General features: G+C 44.6%; 1 protein-coding gene across 1 annotated transcript; it reads left to right on the top strand.

Annotated features, from left to right (window-relative positions):
* The first annotated feature begins 4,035 nt into the window (after positions 1-4,035).
* On the top strand, positions 4,036-25,898 carry LOC139641371 (inactive tyrosine-protein kinase PRAG1-like). Its single transcript, XM_071515714.1, has 6 exons — positions 4,036-4,223; positions 8,500-8,844; positions 8,977-10,706; positions 18,239-18,384; positions 20,545-21,311; positions 23,062-25,898. The coding sequence occupies exons 2-6, from the start codon at positions 8,575-8,577 to the stop codon at positions 24,241-24,243; spliced, it is 4,095 nt and encodes a 1,364-aa protein (XP_071371815.1). The 5' UTR covers positions 4,036-4,223; positions 8,500-8,574; the 3' UTR covers positions 24,244-25,898.
* The last annotated feature ends 188 nt before the right edge of the window (positions 25,899-26,086 follow it).

The following is a 26,086-nucleotide window of genomic DNA, read 5'->3' as shown; positions in this document are numbered from 1 at the left end:
TGTTTAGGAGTGAGTGACCGCATGCAGGTGTGTGTGTGTGTGTGGGTGTGTCTGTGTGTGTATGTGTATGTATATGTGTGTATGGGTCATCTCACTTGTATCTTAAAGATAAGGCAGGTGATGCTTTCCAAAGATTTTTCAAAGACCTTCAACTGATGATATTTACTACATATTTGATTTTGTCAGGCCGAGTCTGGTTGGGCTCGCCTAGTGTGAAGCGGTCCAAGACTCACCAAGAGTGTAACCCTGGCAACAGCCAATGGGAGTTTAGATACAGGGGGAAGAAAAAGAGAATGAACCGGAAGAGATATAACAACAGTAGAGATTTCCAACTCCACTTGCTCCTCTCTTTCGAAGTTATTTTGGAGGAATAATTCTCATATAAAACGGTATAAAATGGCAACGTGCCTGAATAATGTGCTACATAAGTATGCAATTACAAACTCCAAAATACATTTGTAACATTAATGTAAACTGTAGCTTCTTCAACATGGAACAAGAAACAATACAACACCTATCTTGGATTCTTTTTTTTTTACAGTGAACTTGATGAATGGGAAAACGTTTCTGAATGACAAAATCAGGTAGTGTGTGATCTTTGTCCCGTCGCTGAACTGCCCTTTGGAACAATTTGAACAGTCTTGTAGTCTGGCCTAGGCTTTAGTCTGAGTCTCTAACATTTCTAAAATCTTTTGACATATTCAACATACGTTCCCCTCCCCCCTGTTCCCCTCATCATTTGCCGTGTGACTCACCATCCCCTGAGAGGGGCATGAAGAATGAAGAGATGCCTTTCACCAGTTTGTGGGAAACAACCAAATCCTAGAGAGTGCAAAATGGGGGAAAGTGGAGCCAAGAGAAAGTAGGACGTTTCAAGCCAGGAAGGTGAACGACACTATTTGGGATTAAGAGAAGGGCCAAAAGGCTTGGTAGAAGAGAGGAAGGATGATGAGTCAGCGTTTTGACAGATTGAATGTACTTCTCTGTTCCCTGGATTTCTGAGTAGACCACATGGCAGGGATGAAGTAGTTCTTAAGGATATAGGTTTGCGGCATACGTAAGTGTTAATGCAAATTACGGAGAATTGAAGATAATGTAGCACTATCTGTGAAAATGTGTCTTCCATATAGTCTCTTTCAGTCAAAATCGCAGATATTCATTCTGCTAAGCTTTCATTCAAGTCAGAGCAACCGCATATTAGATCGTTGTCAACACAATAACGGCTGTATTGCCCGACTCATGGTGACAGAAAGTGGTCTCTAAGGGAGAGATAGCATTGGTCCTATCTGACCTCTGTAATGCCTTCAATCAGTACAGGGTGCCCGTTTCTTTCTCTGGTGCATTAAAGCTCGCTTCTCTCCTCACTGACTTTAATTCAAGATGATTTTCCTCTTCAATAATTCATTCAGGCTGAGGGATGGGAGAGCGGGTGGTGCGTCAGTATGCTGGCACAGCACCGGACGCGCGGTCGCACGCCCTTTGACGACTCTCAAGCGTTGAGCTACGTAAATCCATCTTGTGGGTATCTTCTCATCATAAACACGCCATTACAAAATTGGATACATCTGTATTATCAAACACAAACACTCATCCATTCTGTTTTTGTTTGATGCTAATCATGGAGGACGGATTTAGATGATACCCATCATGTAGACTTGTCAGAGCGCTGTTCATATTTCGGTTTCCTGCCACCGGGACTGCATGGGGACACAGGTTTTCTCTGTGATTGGCAGTTCTCCCGCTGGATTCTCATGTTGCAGTGCACAAAGAGCTCGCCTCTATCGTACTCTCTCATACTCCATGCATACTAAATGTGGTGTGGCAGAGACTTTCATGGCCAGGCAGATTAACATAAGTGGTTCTATTTTCCTTCAGGATCCAAGGGAGGATTCGAAGTCCCATGTGTTTTGTGGGACACACACAGCCTGAGCATCAGCCTCGTGCCATAGCACAGGCGAGAGCTACGCAGTGATTCAGGCTAAAGTGCATGTGACATGGAATGTGTGCAGGCTGATTGCATTATTCATTTCTAAGTAATAAGTTATAGATGATATTAATTGTTTGATGGTCTGAATGTGTGAATCAAGGAGAAATGGATGTGAAAACCTAGTCAAATAAAATGATGCTTAGCCAACTTCTCATTTCTAAAACACCCTCATAATTTCTCTGTTATTTCTTGTCAAGCACAATCTGTCTTCCTATACAGTGTTCATAATTGATTCAGACCCCCCTCTGTCGCTTTCATCTCGGCCGCACAGATAACTCCAATTTGGATTTTCCTCCAACATCGTGGCACTAAAGTCTTGAGTTGTGGTGGAACTAAGATTTATTGTAGTGTGCCTTGGAAACCGGCCACGGCTGTTTTATATGACAGCCCCTCCTGTGAGTCTACTAACTGACACCGGAGATGGTTTACAAGCAACAGATTCTTAATATAGATACCTCTCTATACCGGAACAGGGTATGCCACTTCCTACTGAGACCTAGCATGAGATAAAGTCATCTTGGTTTTGCCATTTGCAGTGTTTTCAGATACTAGAGGAAACAGGCCAGCCCCATATGCTCACAGCAAAATGTGTCCAGGAAAAGTCTCTCTCACTGAGAAACCTCTAAATGTTAAAAAAAATAACCCAAACTTCCCTATAATCTTTATTCAAAGAACAAGCTATTTGTATTACCCCATTTGCAGAATTATTAACAACATGCTTCCATCTCTCGCTTTGATTCAGCTAGCTAACATTGCCAGAAATGTCTGTGATGTAACTAACTCTAATCCTCTTGAGAGTATTGCCACCGTTCAACTTCAACAGGTGGTCCTGTAAAAGATATCACTTTTCCTGCATCCAGCCTCTGGTATGTGCCACTTACACTGATTGTCTCAGCTCCACTATAAATCCCTGCGTGAGGTTCAGGAAGCCGGTGGATTCTGTGCCTGATCGATCGACCCGCCTGCCTGTCTCCCTCACAGGAAGCGGGCTAGACCAATAGGATCCTGGGAGGAGGGGGAGGGGCTACCTGATTTAGAGGTTAGGGGATCAAGCGTTATGAGGTTAAGAGTTATGGAGAAGAATTCGGAAATCACAATGGACTCCACCCTTAATTTCTAGGATTCCATGAATGCTCACCTTGGACTATGGCACAAGGGATAGTAACATTATATCCTGTGTATTGATAAATTCTGCAAAATAGCAAGAGAATTGCAATCCCCTCTCTTGTAAAGTGCTAACTGTTTTGTTATAGCACAAAGAGTCTCCTTATAACCCACTGAGGAAAAATGAGAGGGAACGCTGTACCAAAAGACAGTCAAAATAAACTATAAACAAATAGATATTGTAAGTGTTTCAAAAGGCTTCGCTTAAAATAGTCAAAGAGCCAAGATGTCACCCCATCAGCGGCACCCAATAATACCTTGTTTCAGGGTTATTTTTCAGGTAGAGGCACAGGCTCTTCAACTGGCTTCAGCTGACACCGTGATGTTTCACTTCTCAGCGGTTGTGTTTCTCTGGCAATGTGGGCTTTGCCTCTCTCCCTTTGCTGCCTGTAATGGAAACCAGCAGGGGTGCAGCCCAGCTCTGCAGCAGTGGCAGTGTCCCTCTGTCACTCTGTCACCCCCAGCCATAATGAACAGGAGCAGGAAAACTCCAGGGGGGAGAAGAAGGGAAGGGGCAGCAAAACACATCCACCTGCCCCACATCAAAAAGCTGCTGATCGAGAGGGACGAACCTGTGCAGGCCAGTGGGTAAATTAACCAGGAATTGTTTGTTTTATTTTTTGTTTTGTGCAAAATGATTGGCAAGCTGAAAACTATAGGTCTATTGTTTATTTACAATGAAAAACATCCGTATAGGCTACCCCTATGACAGTGCTGGTAGGGAAGCAGCATAGATGAAACCTGTGAAGGTGGCCAGTGTCCAGACTGCATGGTTGGTAGTGTGTTAGTTAAGGAGCTCCTCCCACCTCTCGCGCTCTCTCTCTCTTCCCCACGCCGCAGCAGGCTCGTGCTCTGCCTCAGCAGTCCACCTCTGCACAGCACAACAGCAGCATACCCGGTCGGACCTGAACCACCCTGCATCACACACCGCCGGGACTCCTCAACCTGTCGGATGTTGGATACGTAAAGGCACACGGATATCGACATTTGTGGGATTCAAAAGAACAGTCACACGATTGAGTTTTGTTTTTTGGAGAGCTTTGTGTTGCCAGGCAATTGAAAGTCCGAGCAGGTAAGCAGAGTCAATAGATTTGGTCAGGGTAACCTTGGTTATTAAGCCGTGGTTACATTGTAATAAGCGTTTTTTTTTTTTCTTTCATTCAGTCGACATTGGGTTCAGCTACAATTGTTGCAGTTAAAATGTCTACTGGTTTTATTAATTGTAGGCTAATTGGGTGTATGATAATTCTTGCAATTGTGCCACATTGTGAAGACATTCCATAGGCTTTGCCCAAATCAAATTGTCTACAATACCTTAAACCGAACCCGGCCGCAGGCGAGACAAGTGTTACAATCCTAGATGGTATCAGATCTAAAAATTAAGCGAAACACGTGGGGTATTTACGTCGGACCTGTGTTAACCTGTGTGAACATATACTAGTAACATATGCTGATGGGTGATCCTCGGGCCACATCATGGATTTGAGATTATTATTATTATTTTTTTTAAAGTTCACAGGTTTTGGCGGAAATCCCGACATACGGTGGAAACAGAGACTTGTAAATGGCTCTGAACTGAATGAATGGGCTTCGTGAATGAGACAGGCGAGCGAGCAGGCGTGAAAATTTGCCTCGTACAAGGATATGTTTTCAAAGTGAGAGACAACACATTGGGATGGCCTGTTTATCAGACGTGTGGAATATTTACAGTGGTCTAATTATTTTGATTATGATGGACTGGCGTGTTCTCTCGCGCTCTCTCAGTTCAGTTCAGTGGGTGTTTTTTGGCACGGGGATCCGCAGCCTACTTTGCCAAAACAGAAGGTGACCAACTGAATTACATTACCTTACATTAACTATAGAATAATAACCATCAAATGAGGACAGAATATCTACAGTGATATTTTTCATTCAACATTACAGCCCATTCCATTTCGGGTGATGGAAATCAACAAAGTTTGCAGTTAAAATTGCATGCCATCTCCTCTGTGCTTGCGCGCGTGCGTGTGTGTGTGTTGGGGGGGGGGGGGGGGGGGGGGGGGGTCACACGTGTGTTCTTGTTTGCTGGTTTAGGATTCAGAGATTTCAGCAAGTTTGATTGGACTCGTTGTTTTGAAATTGTCTCTGCGTTTGCCTCTCCTTCCATTTCATATTCCAGAGTTTACAAATAAAAATTATTTTGTTTTGCGCAATAGGGCATGAAAGAACAGTTTTATCATCTGTTCAGTGGTGATAAGCCCTCTAACCTCAACCTTTAACAACCTTAATTGCTCCTCTTTTGTCTCCGTATCTTTGGGGTTGTCAAACTGTTGCCACTCAGTCTAACATTGTCTCCTGACCGCATTCTTCATTGCATTATAGAAGCTCAGAGCCAACAGCCTGTTGTGGTGTTTTCAGGGCAAACCAGTTTTGGCTTCTAGCCACAGTTATGGTCATTACGTTTTTTTCTGTTTTTTTCTTTTACAAAGTTGCAAAATCTAGAGTAGCCTATTCAGGGTGCAGGTCAGGGGAACTGGATTTAATTTTTTTTCTTTTAATTAATCTCAGCCAAACTGAATGACAGCGTTTTCTGAGGCATCAAAGCAGGCACTATACAGAGACTCTGTATAATTTTCTATTGAACTGTCATGACTGTTAATAGCCATTGTGTGGTGGAGGGTCAACCCACACTGGGACACATGCATGCACCCTCACACCCCCACACCCCCACACACACTGTGATACAAGGTGTGATCTCTATCTTAATACTTATTGTTCTAAACGGTCACACCAGTAAGAAATATTGGACTGAATTGTTAGTCTGTGGTGTATGGGCAGACAGATGGAGACTGTGACTGGAAGGTTCATTAGGGCTTGTCTCTATTAGGCGTCCATTAGGGTGAATTCCACAGCCGGTTTAACAAGACCAACATCGACCCAGTCTACTCATTTTCCTCTGCCTTCATCTGTTTTTCCAGCCTTCTGACTTTTTACACGCTTATGAGACAATTTCCATAGCCGGTCAGTGTTTATTTAAGGCAGGGCTTGAATTTGTGATATGGCTGAAGTCCTGGTGGCTAGCCCCGCTGCGTTTTTACAGGAGGAAGTGAGAAATATTGGACCTTGAGCTGGAGAAGGTGTGGGGAATGTTGACAGTGGGGTCTATCTCTGTTCAAACACGCAGAGCTGAACCTGTCAACAAGAACTAAAAACTGAGACGCAGTTTAAGACGCTTTCTGTGAGTCTCTTTTAGAGAGTTCATATAGAGCACAGAAACTTTGGACGTTTCAAATGCACCTCCCACATGTCCAGTTCTGTTGTTGTTGTTGGGAGGCTCCCTGCTGTGAAAGTGGAGCAGCAGCGATCAGTCTGTTCCTGTCAGTTAGTCTTACCTACTAAACACATCATGACAGGAGTCTCTGTCTCATTCTCTGCCAAAGGGAATGGTGTGTCTGTCTGTCTGTTTATGATTTGTTATTGCCTGATTTTGCCGTAAAACATCTAGAAATGTTTGTCAGTAGCAGTAACCCTCCTTTCTCCAGAAATGGGCCTAATGTGGTGTCTGTGATCATTCATCGCCTCATATGACTCAGGCACAATGCCATTTGAAGTTAGGCAAGACTCTGCTTCCCATGTTGTTGCAGGAATGGTTAAATAAACAGTGATCTACTGGGTGTTTTCCAGCCCAAACTGAGTCAGACAGAACAAAGAAAAATGTAAACATGCATTATCTTTACTAACAGGAAGACTCTTCATTCCTATAGCCTTAGAAGCTCTCAGGGTTGTTTTACTAACAGAATTCCCAAGTTTATTAGTTGATAAATGAATATAGGATTTAATATAAAATCATGAATCACTGTGGCTAATGGAACAGTAATACCATAATAAATTGTATTTAGGCCAATGGAGCACATATATAGACCCTTGTCCGTTGTCTTAGGTGAGTAACGATTTCACTGTTCATCTTCCTGCTTCTTCTGATGTTTTTTACAGATAATGAGTCTAGGAGGTGGGCTAATGTCACTATGCACCATTTCCAAGGCTTGTTGTAAGGCAATTAGGACTGTGTTAAGAAGATGGGGAGGGACACCCAGATACGAGGAAACAAATGATCTCTCTGAAATGGTGTTGATTTTCTCACTGTCACCCCAGTTAAACAGGGCACACAGAGAGGGAGAGGAAGGAGGTGTGTGTGTGTCAGTGTGTTGGTGAGAGGAAAGAGGACACACATGGAGATGGAGGTTTCAGTGTGTGTGTGTGTGTGTGTGTGGAAAGGGGGGGAAGGGAGGTTGTTGTGGGTGTGAGATTCACCCTAGTGAGACTTGCGCCTTTAGACATTCCTGACATTCCGACCTCCAGGATGCTTGAGGCTCTTCGGTCTTCTTCTAGCATGTCGGGGGCTGCAGAGCGCTCCGGAGGGCTTTTATGTTGCTGGGCTCATACAGGCAAGCCTTTGGCTGAGCAGAAACCCCAGACCCTCTAATTTAGGAGGCCATGGGAACAAGAAGCACAGCGCACACAGCGGGTCTTCTTAAGTTACACATGCAGATAACATTCAAACCCTAACTATGAGCTTTGAGGCACTTGTCAACTCTGAGACCATCTTCATTGTCTTCACATTTTCGGGCAGCCCAGCTCTTGCTCAACAAGGCGTTTGAAGCTTTTCTTGTCGTTGTTTTTCTTTGTTAAATGTTAAGGCCCCTTGACACTAAATTTAGAAATGGAAGTCAATCCAAGTCAAATGCATCTCAGTTTGGGAATGAAGCCAAAATGAGGAAACGCTGGCTCCTCTTCTTTAAGAGAGTTTGATGCTCTGGAAAACATACTGGTAGCTTTTATTATTTGATTGGTATGGCAGTAGAGATGGTAAGACAGAGGAAGTCCTTGCTCTTGCCACCTTTTGGCTCTTAACAGGGGCTGTGAAAACCTTTGAACCTGAGTCACAGTTCATACTTACTACCAGCAGTTGGTTATTATTTCATCACAGATTTATGAGGGATTATGTTTATGATACAATCTGTGGGAAAAAGTAATTAGACTGACTTTAGTGTTTTGTCCAGGTAGAGTGGGATTAGCATTTTGCCTAACATGTTTATGTAGCTGTGTGAAATATAAATCCTAGTACATTCATGGGTGAATTTCCTTTTACCATTGTCTGACTTTGAGCTTGTGCACTGGATCTTTAAAAACATAACTTTAATTTAGTGATTATTCAACTGGTATAATTGTCAGAATCATATTGTAGTCCATTATCTATGTAAAATAAATACAACTCCATTCACAATGTATCTCCTCTCTTTTCTCTCTTCTCCACATACTGCCTTGGGGTCAACATCTTGTGACATTGCCACCTTCCTTCGGTCTGCCAGCCATGCCAGTTCATCCCGTATCCTGCAGATCTCCCAGCAGCCGCTTCTGACCAAACCCGATTTAGCAAACCGAAGATGTCAGCGTGCAGTGACTTTGCAGAACACGTGTGGAAACCCGGCTCTTGTAAGAACTGCTTCCACCCACTTAGTGCACACAGGTCCATTGGCGGCAGCCTGGATGGCGGTTTGCCAGCAGTCTGTCTGAGGGCCAGTCTGGGAGGCGATGAAGAAGCTGGAGTAACGGTGCCTTCACCCTACAGCAAGCCAACCATCGCTGTCAAACCCACCATGATGAACCCTGACACCAACGAGCTGATGACTGATGTCAACATGAACATAGAGCAGGTGAGGAGATATAATTATTTGAGTTATTTGGTTGTTTATGTATTGAATTCTCTATTTCCTGCATCATACATACTGTAATTGTTTGTTTCTGTCTGTCTGCAATAATATCTTGTACGTGTCTTTGTGTGTCAGGAGAACACAAAGAGTCCGGTGGAGCGCGTGGGCCTGAAGAAGCTCTTGGACCTGTCCTCCCTCTACATCGACAGTAATGGCTGCAACAAGGCCCTCAGAGAGGCTGTCCTTCAGAGCCCTGGAAGTCCGGACTCCAAGATGGACTACAACAACTGCCTCTCCCCCGGCCCCCTGGCCCCTTTGTCCCCCACCAGCCTGCCCAAAGACTCCATGATCATCAGCAGCATCTTTGTCACCCAGGAGGAGGGCCGCGGTTCTCAGAGTTTAAAGGGGAATGCCAATGGAGAGACCTACAGGCAGCAGACTAGTACCACCACCACTAGAACCATCAAGAGCACTTATAGCGTAAGTGGTGTTGTGACTAGCAGGGCAAATTACCAGGAGGCCCGTCAGGCGTCTGTGGAGATACCTTTGTCTGCGGATATCATCGCTTCCGGTCCTGCCACAGTCCACAGCAATGGTATCAGCACTGGGAGTACTGCTGCTGTTACCACGGAGCCATCCAGCACTTCTCTCACTTCCTCCACCTCAGCCTTAACTTTGGACACCATTACCCACAATCCTCAGCCGTCCTTCCGCTCTGCTCCCTTCCTGTCTGAACCGACCAGTCTATCAGATTCCTCTTGTTCTTATCGTAGCAGTATAGATTCACTTCCAGGGCCAGAGGGGTTGGGAGGAGGGCAAGCCAGTTCGGAGAGCCCCCAAAGCCCACTAGCCATAGCTAGCCCACAGTCATCGCCCCACACTCCCAATGGACAAGGAGACACAGAACCCATTTATGCAGAGAGCACCAAGAAAAAGCGCAGGCCACAGGGCAATGGGGTACAATCACAACCCCAGTCCCAGTCTCTGAACCAGACCCAGAACTCATCCCAGGGCTCTGAGCAGGAGCTTTCAGGAGAGAGCCAGCGAGCCACGATCACCGTCATGGCCGCCCACACAGAGGAGAACAACCGGACGTTCTACCTGAGCAGCCCCGACTCGGCCGTCAGCACCCAATGCCACTTCAGCCCCACAGCCCGCAAAGACCCCAGTAGTCCAGCCTTCCGCTGGCCCAGCCCCAGCCACAGCGCCCCCTCCCTGACTACAGAAACCAGCCTTGCCCCACTTATTCAGCCCAAGCCTCAGTCCAGCCCGCCCATTCCCCCCAAGAGGAATATGCGCTCCCCCAAACTGGGCACCTCCAGCCTCTCACCGTCCACTTCCTCTCCCGTCCCTCTCCCTGACCTCCCCATGCTCGTCCTCATCTCCCCCAGAGAGGGACACTTCAAGCCCCATACAGAGAACCACAGTTCAGCCTCCGAACGCTGGCACAAGCCCCACCACCACAGTTCTGGCTGGAACTGTCGCATTGAGGAGGAAGAGGAGGAGGAGGAGAGGGAGCGGAAAGAAGGGGAGATGAAGAAGCAGGCAGCCAACCCGGGGACAACCTCTCGGGTGACGGGCCTGGTCAATGGTGCCGCTGTCTGGAAGGAGGCCAGGGATTGGAGGGCCCACAGCAGCCCCCCTCCGATGACAGAGCCAGGCACGGCCCCCCCGCCTGCCCCCAACAATGGTGCCTGTCAGGGGGAGACTGAGGGCACCGGTGCAGAGGAGGAGGGCAAACATAGCGGCAGCATGCTGGCCAAGCCACCGTTGCTTGCTGGCTCATCGGAGCTGCTGGCGGCAGGGAAGGGAGCTGCCAACCATGAGCCCAATCCACCACCTCCCCCACCTAAGAAACACCACAGGTAAGAATAACCTTGCTCACTCACTCATTTACACATTCAGTTATTAACCTTCAAATAGGAAAAAGTAGTGGTAAGTGTGTAGAATGAAGGCGGATGGGGTTTGAGACAGCTACCAAAAAGGCATAAAGCCTTTTTTCAAGATCCACTCATTATATTGTATGCCAGTCCAGCGTTTCCACTACATTTATTCAGCAGCGGAGCCCCGTCGCTGCAGGATTTTTAACGCCACTCCTGTGGGATTTCACAATTTGATGAAATGTCATTCACTCATGCAGAGTTGTTTTCACCCACTTCTATTCCCCACGTAACTGAGGCTGCACGCCATCCGTGAGGTGAAAATACACACATCCATCATGGGTGCAGAACCGAAATGTCTGAACGCCACGCCACTTGGCTGTTAGGTGGAAAAAAGTGCATCTTTTTCCAAGCCGAGGGTGAAACTAGAGCCACACAGAGTATCAGCTGAAGTTGAATCAGCTGAAGTTGCAGGGAAAGCGACAGCAAAAGGTAGTCTGTGGCTAGATTTCAGTCATATGTTTGCATAAACATAAAATATCCTCTAAGGTCTTAAATATCAAAAGTAGTTTTGTTATCAACTGTCATTTTATCTCTTAGATAGAAAGTTTGCCAGTGATGCTTTCAATATTTCTATTTACCTAACCTTAATACAATACAATATTATTTGTATGTTAGGCCACATGTTTTTGTTTCAAAAGTAAAAGTCTTGGGTAGCAATAAATGTGTACTTAATTAATATTAATTATGTCAAAAATTGTCATGTTATTTCTTTATTTCATAGAAATACATTTTTATTTTTATTTTATTACTTTATTTCAACCCCACCTACCCCTCCCTGAAAAAGCACTGCAGTTGAACACTGCAGTTTAAAATGTGGCTCAAGAGATAGAGCATGACAGAAACGTACATCTGTCCATGTGTAATCTCCAACAGATTGCCTATGATGCTTTGCTCATGATTGCGTATGATACTCTTATGATGCTAGATGCTAAATAAGTGTAAAGCACAGAGAATACATCAGCCTCCTGGTGAGGAAGGGCTATGATTTCTTCAGTAATTGACAAAGACAACTAAAAAAGACAACTCTTGAAAAATCAAGTCAAATGGCGGTTTTATTGCACACTAGTGTGCTACACAGTTGCTGTAACATACTTCCCTACCTCAGATGCAAGTCCTTTGTAAGTTGGTCAAAGCATTATGCATTCAGCCCACATGTGATCTGTCCATAGTGGCACATACTTGCGTGCTTGTGCCGCATACTCCTACCTGTGACTTACATTAGCATTAATGATATTAAGGTATTTCAGCCGTGACAATGCAGTTTCATTACGTTACATAATTTAACACTTCCATCACCCTCTTAGTTCTCTGCTCTCTGATAGGACAGACTATAGTCTTGGTGCTACTCATGGAATGTAAGCTATAGTATACTGACTGGGACTGTGCATGTGTGCACATGCATGCAGCGGTTCCCTGTTTATTGCAGCCATTTATATGTGAACCCTACTGTGCCCTCTCCTTTCATAGCATTATTCAGCCTTGAATCAGCCTCCATTCTAGTGCCTTGTGATCATTCAAACTGTTCCGGCATATTCCTCAATGCATTCTCTGTCTATTCATGGTAGTAATGTGACTTTTTCAATTCTCATTAACACAGAAAATGGGTCTGTTAAATAGCCCCCTGCTGTGTCACGTTGCTGTAAATTTGTTTTGGCTGCCACACAATAGACACAACTGTAAAAAGACAGGCCTTGTCCCATTGATATTGTCACAGAAAGACAAAACTGTCTCTGTAGGCATTAAGATGCGTCTTTGGGCATTGTGGTATTAATCATTTTTGTATTGTTTGTACTCTTGTGCATGTCATTATTCATGTTTATTTATTATGGCTTAAATGCATGTAATATTATCTAATTATGTCCAATGACAGGATATGCAGAATGATAATTCTGATGATTTTACGGTTGTTGCAGACTGATTATTGTGACCTACTCTAAGCTTTACATGGGTTTGCTTGCCTTCATAGCCATTTAACAGCAATAACATTTTCACACATACTTTAACGTGCGTCTGCATTACGCTAAGAATACATTCTGCCGTCTGAGTCACCAACCCAAAGCAGAAAGAGAGAAGAGGCCTTGTGTTGCAGTTATTAGAGCATCAAGTGATCTCCCCAAAATAAACCTTACTTTGTCTGGAGCAGCATGATTAGGTTTAAGACAGGACTACGACTTCCTCAAGACTTCACTGAGCAGATGTTCTTCACTTGAGCATCTTGAGCTGCTATAGTCAGCAAAAAACCTAGCTGGAACCTTGTCCTGTCCAGAAACCAGCACTTTTTTCGGAGACACTTTCCCAAAACATGTCTAAAGCATATAGTATAAGCTACATCTATACATGTGATATTCTTTCAGATGACACAGTTCAAGTATTTAGAACTTTTTTGAATTGTGATTAGGTAGAACTCTGAATCTAAAACAGACTCTCTTCTCTCTTTTGTGGTGATACGTGAAACACCCAAATGAAACCAATTTTTACCATCAGCACTCTGTTTGCTGCCAGTCAGTAGCAAGATAACGCCTATTGCTGATCACATTTCAGGGACCCTTATGTTTGTGGTAATTCTAGTACGGACCCACCTCTCTCCTGTTATGACATTGCCACCATTCTGCACTGATAAAAATACACCTTGTTGAGACACATGTGGGAACACGCCTCAAGCCAGCCAGCGACCATAGTTGCTTTCTGGTGTTCCAAGTTTATCAGCGGGTTTAGTGTGTTTACACAACAAGTGTCCCTAGTCACCGCTCGCATATGGCAAACACAGGCAATACACTAAAGGGAAACAAATCTTGTTGCAAAGCAATCAAAACTTATTTCAAGGACAGATCTGTTACTTACAGCAAATAGCAATCTTGTGTATGGAATTAATTGCAAACGTTAACAAAACACACACACGCACACACAACTACGGGTACATGCACCCTGTGATGCAGCATTTTGATGTGCTGAATCATTTAAGAGCCACAGATGGTTTGGAAAATCTGCCTTTCTCCTATGGGCACGATCAGAGCTTTTGATCACAGTGGAACACACTAAATCTGACATCTTGAACCTTTCTGTTATCCCTATAGCAACAAGTCAACCTACACATCATGTTGTCGCTCAGCCTACGAGGTGTGTGTGTGTCCATGTGTGTGTGTGTCTCTGTGTGTGCATGTGCCCATGTCATGCACAACTGTGTGTATGTACTCTTACAGGATAGGCGTGTCAACTGGTCAGTGAAGTTTGCTCGGGGGAGGGGCTTTACGGAACAGATTGTTGCCCCTGGCAACTCCCAAACTGTCCCAGGCCGGCAGTCAGTTGCCACCAGTAGAATCAGAATTTATAGAACAAGCATGTTCTTTCAATCCCATTGGAAAATCTGCCTTTTGCACTCTATAAACTATGGTGCCAAGACGTGCTGCCCCTCCTTCCGCAGAGCTATCCTGCTCTGCAACAGAGAACAGATAGCATCTTGTTGCTGTCTGACAGAGCAAAAGCTGCTCTGAAGTGAACTGGCAGGTAGTTATATGTGTATGAGCGGATGCTATATATGAGATATGGGTATTTTAATTTCGTGCATTAACGGGTGCTGTTGCTTTTCCTGCTGAGAGAGACTTTAAATACACATAGGACTCGTGTGGAGCCAGGCTTGTGTTACTAGACATGGTAGGGCTTTAGAGAGCCACCGGTCTGATCCAGGGGCATTTCGTGCCCGCCAGCCGGACAAGGACCTCCACCTCTCCAATATGAGGTAGGCACCTGATGGCAACTTATTCTCATATGTTTCCTCAGTAAGAGTCTTTGTGAAATTTATGAGCAATCTGTCATCTTAAGTTTGCAGGTTAAAGGGGTATTTGTATTATATCACATTATAACTTCTAGAGTTGTAAACTAAAATGATAATGTTCTTGTTCACTACTTTTAAAAAAGCTCAGGGAACTGGTGGCAGGGTTCGTGCGAGTGTCATGTGAGATGGGAATTGTATAGATTCCTCAATAAAAGAAGCCATAAATGAGAGTCAGGAAGTAGCTCTTGTTGAAATTTGATCCGTCTGGCCTTGATCGACCACAACACCACTGCAGGTTAGCGTAGGCCTCGGCTTTCACTGTCACACCTCTATCTGGAGCTGGCTAGCCATACCTCAGAGGTGACTAGGGAAGGCGTGATGACAGATGGAGGGCGGCCAGCCTTCTCTCTCTTTCTTTATCTAACTCTTTCACACTCCGCCTTTTGTTCTCCTTCTCATCTCTTCCTACCCAGAGTTTGCTCATTCCTTTATATTAGCACCACCCTCCTTGTCTGAGGGAGAAAAACATGAGGTATTGAAAACAAAGGTGAGGAGCATGAGAAGCGAAATAGATTATGGATTGAGAGAATTAAATACAAGCAGAAAAACAGAGAGGAGCAATGAAATGAAATCTATAGAATGTGACGAGGTGCAAAGACTGAGGAGGGAGGTGCAATGAATAAGGGGAGGAGATAGCTGACAGAAGTAGATAACGAGGTAGAGACAGGATTCCTGTCGAACATTAATAATTCTTGGCTTCAAAGGCATGGTTTATATGACTACAGCCATAATAACCATCCTGTGATCATGTTACAGAAACAATGGGTGCCATTCTCCTCTAGTCTGCGATACAGATGTCTGTCTGCATTATACTGTAACATATATGACTGTCCAGAAAGTCTGAGCCAGCCTGATTTCTTACCTAACTCTGGAACCACCATGGAAAAATCCCTGAATCCTAACAAATGAGGATGTTTAGGGCAAGTCAAAGCATTGGCGTATAATGCATTTAGAAGAGTGCCAGTGCCTCATAAACACTGTGCGGTACAACCTAGTTTATGAAAAAAAACAACAACTCAAGACTGTAGAGTAAGATTTTCAGTGGAAATGTTTTAGTTTGATGAAATTCCAGTGGACAGGGAGTGAGTACGGGCCAGAGTTTTGAAAGCCAGTAATCTCAGCACCTAGTGAAGAAATTGTTGAGTCACTGGTATCGATCAAACCCCCCACAGATACATTTTGGTCATTTTGTGCTAATTGAATGCAGTGGCAAGCATCTCAGCCAACAGATTTCTATTGCATGTTCTGTTAGTTGTCAACATAGATTTTGTTGGTTGTAGGAAGGTTACAGTATTTTATGTTATCATTCTTAATGCTTCTATTACCAGGTTAGCCTCTGTATGGTTCTCATAAAAAAAGATGTTAGTTCTTATCTCTTCTTCACGGAAAGTCGTGGCAGCTTATATGTCTGTCTGTCTGTATCTGTGTGTGTTCATAAGTCTACAATGTACATACTTAGTCACCTAGACAGTTCTATAGACTCCCCAATAAAAGATGAGTGAGGAAGTGAAACCAATCCTGGGGGGAACCCGATCCACAACAACAACATGGCAGTTTAGTGCGGGTCTCAGCTTACACCATCACACCACTATCTGCAGCTAGTTAGCCGTACCGCCAAGCCCATCCCTATTTAAACTCCCCAAGCTCGTCTCACTCAGCTTTATTAATACCACACACATGTCATGATAGCATGTGTGTCAACAGATCCAATATGCTCCTTAGCATGCTTGTTTACATTCTAAATCTGGGTTGCTGCAAGTTGCCAGGCTCCGATTGGCACTGTTTGTTTGGGTAGATGTGCCTCAGCCATGTCTGAATACAAACCTTGTCTGACAGGTTTGCTTGGTCGATCATATAGTGGGACGACATCTCACTTGCACTTCGACTTTGTTTTTAGCCAATGAAGGGCTTTTATCTTTTATTTTCTATCTTTTATCTGAGCCTAATCTGAGCCCAGGTCTTTCTTGCATGCCCTTGTTCAGAGGGCTCAGTCAGCCGTGCACATCTTCCCATTAGCCCAGGACATAAGCAGTGAGGTTGACATTCCTTCACCAGTGAAGAAATTAAGGAAAATCTAATGTTTTGGATACAAATCTGAGAGATCTAGAGCGAGACAGAAGCACACATGCACACACAAAGACTCATACAATCTCTGTGCCTATTACCATTCTGCTCTGCCTCTGCATTTCCACTGCCTTTCATCACAGCCCCTTTGTCTGTAAAACGATAGAGGATCCTTTAGCTAGCTGCCCATAGAGAATCCCCCCCCCCCCTTGTCTCTTCCATTGCTCTCCTCCTTTTCTCCTCTTCATTTGTTTGTTCTGCTGATTTATGGTGGGATTGAAGTCAGGGGCCAGCAGATAAATGGATAGAGCAGTCATTTTGGGATGGAGGAGAGGAAAGAGAGATGAAGGGATGGGATGGACCCATGCTCCTCTGAACCATTAGCTGGTATAATGAGGCAGCTGAATGGCTGTCACTCAGCCTAATTGGTCACCTTGATTAGAAAAGCTACTCTAGGGAAGCACAGTCATTTTCATTGGGATTTTAAGGGGCTGTCATAGCAACCAGGCAAACAGAATATGGAAGAATTCAAACGTATCTGCTCAGAGCAAAGCCTCTGCCAGGTAGATAAGGGAAGTTAGCATTTTTTGAACGTGGGGCAGATAAGATACAGAGGCAATTTTTCTGGCTTGAGAAGACAAAATCAGAAATGAGAAAAACCTTGTGTCTGATGGATTCTTATCATCTCCTAAAATTACTTTTTTTGTATATGCTTGTTTTGTATTTGAAAGTTTGTGTATGCTGCACTGTTGTGGCTATTATTTCAACACTGAATCAGGGAAGTGTGCCTCTCGAACAAGGAAGTGAAACTACTGTTAACTGGAGTTGCTCTTTCATTCAAAATCAAACAAGGTACCTCTTGTATGGGCTTATTAGAGACAGGTTGTGCCAATAAGTAAAATATCAACTGGAAGTGAGTGGTTGTACCTGTACAAACAGAGGCTGTAAAAACATAAAAATACTCAAGGCCTGCAGCAAAACTGACAGACTAACTACCTGGTGACACCACACTTATTAGGCTAGTTCCCTGATGGGATATTATGGGAAAGATTTTGACTGTTGATATGTTTTGAAGAGGCAGGTGCCTATCGATTGTTTTGTGAAATGATCCATCTACTCCTACCTCTAAAAGGAAACTGGCTGAGTGATGGACTGACTGGTGGCACTAGTTGCTAATGCTATATTATGTTTATTATATATTTTTATCATTGTTTGCTTGTTAAATATCTCCAGTTGATTACAATAGTCCTCTGTTAATTTTTATTGTCTGGCATGCCTCTTCAGTGAATTTCCTATATACAGTGAAATTACTGGGAAGCAGACAGACAAGACCAACTGACTCATTTAACTAGAAACACTTACTGAGAAGTTCAGGCACATGCACAGGCAACCACCGGCCAACCAAAAAGAAACATTTAGGCAGAAAGGAATGCAGGTAGACACACAGGACAGAAACAAAACGCATACAACACAGACAGAACAAATGTGTGTTTGTGTTAACACGTCGTTTGTCTCATCATATTCTGTAATCCCCTTTCCGTTTCTCTTCCCTTTACAGACTGTGTGGTAAGATGAGCGGCAGCAACATGGAGCTGGACCGCTGTAGCCAACAAGGGTCAGTAGAGAGCCTTACCCAGTCTCTGCGGGGCCTGGGCAGCACCAGCCTGCCCACCGCCTCCACCGACAGCCTGACTGCTGACACTGGTAAGTACAGTACAGTACCGCTCAGGCTGCTGTCAGGTTAGGTTGGGTTAGGTTAGGTTAGGTTTAGGGTGGTTTGGGTTAGGTTAGGTTGGTTTGGGTTGGGTTGGGTTAGGTTGGGTTGGGTTGGGTTAGGTTAGGTTAGGTTAGGTTAGGTTGAGTTGGGTTAGGTTAGGTTAGGTTAGGTTAGGTTTAGGGTGGTTTGGGTTAGGTTGGTTTGGGTTCGGTTGGGTTAGGTTGGGTTGGGTTGGGTTAGGTTAGGTTGGGTTATGTTATGTTGGGTTAGGTTAGGTTAGGTTAGGTTAGGTTAAGGGCATTCAATAAGACGTCTGTAGTGCAGGTCAACCCACTTCACTGACACCAAGGATTATCTCTGATGCATTGTAATGTAGCCGAAGGAGGATGAGCAATTAAAAACTTGAAACTTGCAGTTAAGTGAGATAATGGGTAGGTGCTACATTTTAGTTTATCTACAGCTTTCACTGATAGTGCAAATGGGTACAATGGGGCTTTATCTGATACCTGTTGAGTGATACTGCACAGCAGAATGAGATCTAATATGAACAAATCTCAAATATTAGGTCAGAGCTGCTTTTTGCAAAGCCTGGTAAGTGGCACTCTGCCAATGATGTGCATAATTTGATGCAATGCAATTTATTATTTCTATTATTTAAGAAAAGGCTAAAGACCCAGCTCTTTAGTGAACACCTTCTCACCTGTTGGACTGTGTAACCAACAAAACAAAACAAAACAAAAAAACTCTATATCTGCCTCTATGCACTCTATGCACTGCCTCGTAGCACCTATGTCCTGTTGGACCAGAACTTAGCTTTATGGCACTTACTCTCTTACTCTAACCTTGCTTGTGTTGTATTAAAATCTCATGTGTACGTCGCTTTGGATAAAAGCGTCTGCCAAATGGGAAATTGTAATTGTAATTGTAATTATTTAGAAGACTGCCTACCAGTTACGATAAGTATCATCTATGAATCAATGGAAGTTAGTTGTCTTGCTCTACGGAGGAACAAAACAACCTGCTTGGTCATGTTTAGCTATGAGGAAGCATTTGTGCACAGTGAAACTGAGTAAGAACAATGAAAAGAGGAAAGAGATTGCAGAGAGGTTTTGTAGCAGCAGATGTCCTCTGTCAACTGCTTCTCTTCCTCTTTCACTAAGTGCATATGTATCTTATCTGCTGTATCTTTTGACAAAAACAGACAAGGCTGGATTTTGTTTTCACAAATTTAAGATGAAATTTTGTAGAAATTTAGATTTGTACAGTTACACCAAAATTGAGGAATATGGTTTAGAAGGAGTGGCATCTGACACTCTGTCCTTGGCTGTCATCCTTTACATGTCAGTTTCAAACCTCTGTGGCGCTCAGACGTTTGTAATTGCTGTAACTTCCTGGGAAATGTCGTTTGAAGAGATAATTATGGACTCTGATAACGAGGGAAAAAGGGCTTGGCTACATCCTACAGAGTACTTTTTTCTTTATGGTCTTTCCCTCCGTGAAAGCCGTTACTTTAGTCAACACCACACAATTATCTCAGTATCTGTCTCATCTAGTGAAATGTTGAGTTTCAACCCGGAGTCTTTAATTCAAGAATTCATCATAATTGGATGGAAGATGTTTTAGTGTCACCTTGAACGTTGGATTATGGAAATTTTCAACTGTCTTGTGAGGCAACGAGGTATGTGTTTGTGTTAGCTAGGAAGCTAACCAGTAGGCAGTGATAGGATCAGTGTAGGAAGTATGTCGAATTGGCTACTGTCACCCAGGAATATGTAGTTTATGTACTGTTAGTTTATGGGAAATTAAGTCTCAAGGACACTTAGATACAAAACATCCATTCTATGAAGCAGCAGAGGCTGCTGGACTCTATCTGTATTCCTCAGTGTTTCTTTCTGCTTGTCTCTATTTTCCTGTGTCTACCTGTCTGCCTGCTGTCATCTGATTATATTCAAGACTTCTACTAACTATCGTAGATTCTCTGAAAGTTTGAGCTGTATATTTTGCGCTTCTGTCGACTGGAGTATTTTCTTTCCGTTTTAATAGATATTCCAATTGTTTCATGAAATACTTAATTCTTATTTCAGAAAGTTTGTTTCAGAACATTGATAAGTTGATGTCTGACTGGAATCTTGATCATTGCTTCTCAGCTTCTCGGGATGCAACACGGATGGCTTGTTCCTCTCCATTTCCCAGAAGTCCGATGGCCTCGACTCCAGGGTCTCCTCGCCCAGACCCATTCAGCAGCATAAGCAACCAGCCGCCGCCACTCCCAGAGAAGAAGATGGTCAACCGCACCGTGTCTGCCCCCGACAGCGCAAACGGAAAACCCGTCGTTCGAGCCTACCCCCGCCTCCCATTCACTGGCTCGGAGAGCAACGTGTGTCGACCTGGCGATGGCAGCTCCCGGTCCAGTTTACCGTCCAGCCCTGTGGACCCACGGCCGCTTTTCTCTTCCAACGAGTCTCTGGAGCGTTGCCATGCCCCGCTGAGCCGGCCGTCACGCTCCCGGACCCTGGACGAGCCGCTGAAGGGTCGCGGGCGTCTGGGAGTCCACTGCCGAGGCAGCGTGACCTGCTCCTCCTCCCCACAGCTCAGTGTGCCCTTCTCAGCCTCAGAACCGGGTTCGGCACCCAGTTTGGGCTCCAGCCTGCAGCTCCAGACCCTGCTGAGCAACATCGACAGCAGGGAGGGAGTCTACTCCAAACTCGGAGGCCTATACGCCGAGTCTCTGCGGCGCCTGGCTCTGAAATGCGAAGACCACTTCACTCGCTCCCAGAGGAACCCGCTTAGGTTTGAGGAGAGCAACTGGTCTTTGTTCAAGCTCACCTGTAACAAGCCCAGCTGCAACGCGGGAGATGCTGTGTACTATTCTGCTGCCTGTGCCTCAGACCCCAGCAACTCCTACGCTGTTAAGGTAATCTCCAAAATCTGGGCCTAATTTGTTATACATTATACCTTATACAAGTATTTTTTTTATAATGAGATTTGTTCGATGTGTGCTTGATATAACTATGTTCACTTCCAGGACACCAGAATGCTGAAGAGCACCGTCCTTAATATTGTATCTGAAAAGCTACATTAGTATCAATCAATGTTTTATGCAATTGAAATATTAAATATAGTTTTTGGCAGGGACAGAATGGGCCTTTGTAGTATTATTATTTCAAACCTGACCTTCAGATACTTCAAGAAAGCCTGTGTTAATGTTCTTTGAAATGAGACAGTCAGCCTTGTGTTTGTACATTACTGTGAGTACAGACGGCCAGAAATCTCTGGAATTCTAAACAAGTGTGTGTGTTTGGCTCTTAGCTGCGGTGAGAAGAGCGTCTTTGTAATCTGCAGATCGTGTTTACGTTCCGTCTCCACTCCAGGTTGTTGTCGAGCGAGCCAGCTACTCGTGGCTCATCAATCAAGGTTGTCTTTACTGTTGTTTAAGAATAAGGTGCACAGTGGGTGTAGTAAGTCGGACCGTTTAACAAGAAATTTGACTGTTCTAAGATGGAAAGAGCAGAGGAGAAGCGGGTTGGTGGTCTCGTTTGTTTCTCAGACTACAGATGTGAAGGTCTCGCCACAGCAGAAACCTTCAGGGCATGTACTGTAAACAGCCAGGAGGAAGGGTGTGCATTCAGTCTCACTGACCTTTGTCCCAAAGTCATTAGTGCTGTGCAAAGCAGCAGCCGTTTGTATGTGTGGTGTTGCAGCCCGGGTGCCCACACTGTTGCTTAATGTCTCAAGGCCCATTAATCTTTACATGCCAGGCAGGATTTACAGTCAGACAAACCCCTGTTGTCAAGGCCTACACACACACACACACACACACACACACACAATACACATTATGTAGTATGAAATCATCTAGCTCAAATATTAATCATCAGGCTACAATTTGAAGTCAGAATTAATCATTGTTATAGTTGTGTGTGTGCTTGCCCACTGTGTAGCTGTGTTTGCCAAGTGTGACATTGTTTGATTTCTTACACATTAGGAAAAAATCATTCAGACTTCCAGGCAGCCAATAAAACCACAAGTCCACCAGTGTGCTGCTGACTGAAACATGAACGGCATGAACGTAGAATTTAATCCATTTCCTCACAAAGTAGAGATTACATTTACAAATCCAATCCCAAAACAGAATGAGAACAGAACAGAAAAACTGAAATGTCTGTGGAGGCGTGTGTGTGTGTGTGTGTGTGTGTGTGTGTGTCGGTTTGATATATACAAATTATGAATCACTGTTGGGTTAAAATGTCTGGATTCCACTGGAAGATTTGATTCACAGTGGTTTTGATTCTCCCATTGTCTGAAAGAGAATTTCAAGCCTTGAGAGGCGGTTGTAGGTTACTTGAACACAAATTGAACCCAGTCCTGGAATCTAAATGACCCACTAGGAGAGGATCCTTCTCTTTTTCAAATGCTTTTCAGTTGAGGATTAGGCTTAAATCTGCATCCAGGAAACTGGCTTTGACTGAATGAGAGTAGGAATTGAATTGGAATTGACCTTGGAACCTTACTAACAAGAATTCCTTTCTTCTGTCTCTTGCCTCCCTCTCTCCCTGTCTCTGTGTCACTGGATTTCTTCACGCTCCCCCTCTGCCCCTTTCTCCCTCCCTCCTCCTTTGCTTCATCCCCTCCTCCCTGCGCCCTTCGTCTTTGTCCCTCTGCAGATCTGTAAGAGTCCGTCCGTGGAGGCCAAACAGGGCCATCTGTACGGCCTGTCGGTGCAGCAGAGTATGCCTCCCCACTTTAACCTGCAGCAAGACTGTGGCCACTTCATCGCTTGTGTCCCCCAGAGCATGTTGCCCTCCGATGAAGTTTCCCTGCCCACCACACCGGCCTCGTCGAAGCCTCAGCCCTCCGCTCCTGTCCCGAGCCAGCAGGCAGACCGAGAGCGGGTGGTGGTCATCACCCGCGAGGTCCCTCAGCAGAGCGCAGCTGACTTTGTGCGGGAGTGGGAGGCGTTTCATAAGGCCCAGCCAGAAGTCTATGAGCGCCGCGTATGCTTCCTGCTCCTGCAGCTATGCAACGGCCTGGAGCACTTGAAGGAGTATGGGGTCACGCACCGCGACCTCTGCCTAGAAAACCTACTGATGGTGCCTCACCGCCGGCCGCTGGTGGCACAAGCCCAACCGCCTTCTCAAAACCCCCAACAGACCGCCAATGACAGCAGCACCAGTAACGGTTCGGGTGCTGCAGACAGTCAGCGTCACCTTCCCCGGCTCCTCATCAGCAACTTTGCCAAGGCCAAGCGGCGCTCCGCAGAGGACGCTGCCTCGACCAGTGTTGACCCACGCATCAAGCGTGACCACGCCAGGTTGGCGCCTGAGATCGTCTCAGCAGCCCAATATCGCAAATTTGATGAGTTCCAGACGGGCATCTTGATCTACGAGCTCCTCCACCAGCCCAACCCGTTTGAGGTGAGTCCGGCGCTGAGGGAGCAAGACTACTGCTGTGAGGACCTGCCCCCAATCCCCGCCGTCTCTCTTTACTCAACTGGCCTGCAGAGGCTGGCCCAGCTGCTGCTCCAACCCGACCCCATCAAACGCATCCACATCCAGGAGGCCAAGCGCGTGCTGCAGAGCCTCCTCTGGGGTCCCAGGAAGGACCTGATGGAGCAGCAGTGGGAGAGGCACGGGCAGGGGGGGGGCTTCGTCGAGGGATCCCGACACGAGGGCCTCCTCAACTGGCTGGACGTTAAGCGGGCCCTGCTGATGATGAAGTTCGCCGAGCGTTCGCTGGAGCCAGAGAGGAACGCTGAGCTGGAGGACTGGCTGTGCTGTCAGTACTTTTCCTCGGCTCACCCTCTGTCTCTCTGCCATACTGCCGAACTGCTCTACTCGCTCAAGTGATGATTTACTGAGGTGCTTCAAGGGTTGAAAGTGTGTCTGAGTGGTGCCGTGTGTATTTGTGGATGTGTGTATGAGAGAGACCAGTAATGACAATGTTAATGTCTGGACACTATGGATGGGTCCTCATCCTAAGAGGCTGAACTCCTGAACAGGAGATAATGTGAACCTGCCTGCCTGTCTGTTTGTGCTACTGCTACATGCATGAGAGCCATGCATCAACCGTGCCGTCCACTCCGTCCTTTTTACACAAGCAGTACACTGCTGCAGACTGTTAACTTGACAAATAAATGACCTGCTAAAACTCAGCTGTGGAATATAGATGTTCATATAACGTATGGACAAATTCACAAAGATATTCACATACAAACGAGAATCACTTTGTGCCATTGATGCTGACAAATATACTGTATACACAATGTGGAATATCAGTTTTGATAGTAGGACACTTGCCAAGGCTTCATGGTTGACACTGTATTGTGTGTATTTATCAAATACCGACAAGACATTTTACCCACTGAGAACAGGCTTACGGTGCATAATGTACTTAATCATTCTTTAAATGTCAAGCAGCTCAACAAAATAATGCTGTATTGTATCTAATTGTGCAGCTAACTTTAATGTTTCGGATAACTAAATAAAAACATGGGGTCACAAGCAGGCTTACACTACTGCACCATTTCCATGATCCATTTTTTAACGGGCACATACAGCAGTGCTCCATACTGTGTGAACAACAGAAATTAAGCTTATCTGAAAACAAATCCACATGTTGGAAAAAGTTGCTGGATGATGCCTACATAACTGTACTTGTGGAATATTAATCAGGGCAACCATCTCTAAGTCAGTGTTGTCTCACAAGCCTTGATAGGCGGTGTTGCATAATAAATAAACCTAGTATAAATTAATCATAAGCCGTGCTGTCTAATGCAACTTAATATTTGATTGGATTGACAAAACAATTGGCAACATTAGCTACTACAGTACGGTTATGGCCCAATTTCCCCTTACATTTCCCTTAAAACTTTTGTTAATATTATTTTAATGTTTTGACTCATGTCACAGTGCCTTTTGTTCTCTGTATGTTACAGTGACTCAGAACCCAAATGTAAATGTTAATATTCCTTCCTGCTACATATATATATATTTGTGAAACTGGCCTTTCACGGAATGTTCTGGAAACAGACAGAACTTTGTACAGAGATTTGTAGATGATATGGAAAGAAAATGAGCCCAAGCAGGTCTTAAAAAGCAATGGATATGAGCAGTAGCAAAAGTAAGTATTTATGATATCTAACCATTTGTTATCCTGTAGTAGTCACTGGAATGTCTTTGTTTATTTTCGTGTGTAGTTTGTCAAGTTATTTGTTTTTGGAGTGGCAGCAGGTAAGCCTGTTGTCCGCCTCCCACCGCCCATACAGGCTGCTGAAAAAGCTTCAAGTTATGAGCTTTTTCATCGCCAATAAAGAATTTCCTAACAGAGCCGAAAGCTGCAAGAATTTAATAGTCCACATGCTGGTGTTTGTCCACAACTGGTGTTTATGGTGTTGAGAAGAAAACATCATGGTCTGATCTCACAACTAATACATTATCGATTCAAATTATTTTGTGTGAGCCTCACCTATTTGCATCTATCAATAAACTGTGCATATATTTTCTCACAGTATTACGCGTGTTCCAATCTTTTTTTGTAGGTCACTGCACACTGATCACAGATCTTATAAAACAATTATTACATTATTACTGTATGTATCCCTGTGCTAACGGTGCTCAAAAACTATGGGCTGTTTGCATTGCCAGTAACAACAGCTGAGGGCATTGCTTAAAGTGAAACTATGCACTGAAG

This window comes from Centroberyx affinis, unplaced genomic scaffold (assembly GCF_046629955.1).
Source record: "Centroberyx affinis isolate AG114_WGS23_722 - 3 ecotype Tasmania unplaced genomic scaffold, CSIRO-AGI_Caff_v1 ptg000366l_1, whole genome shotgun sequence".
NCBI lineage: Eukaryota > Metazoa > Chordata > Actinopteri > Beryciformes > Berycidae > Centroberyx > Centroberyx affinis.
The sequence above is the reverse complement of the archived record's forward strand: the minus strand, read 5'-3'. Positions and strand labels throughout refer to the sequence as shown.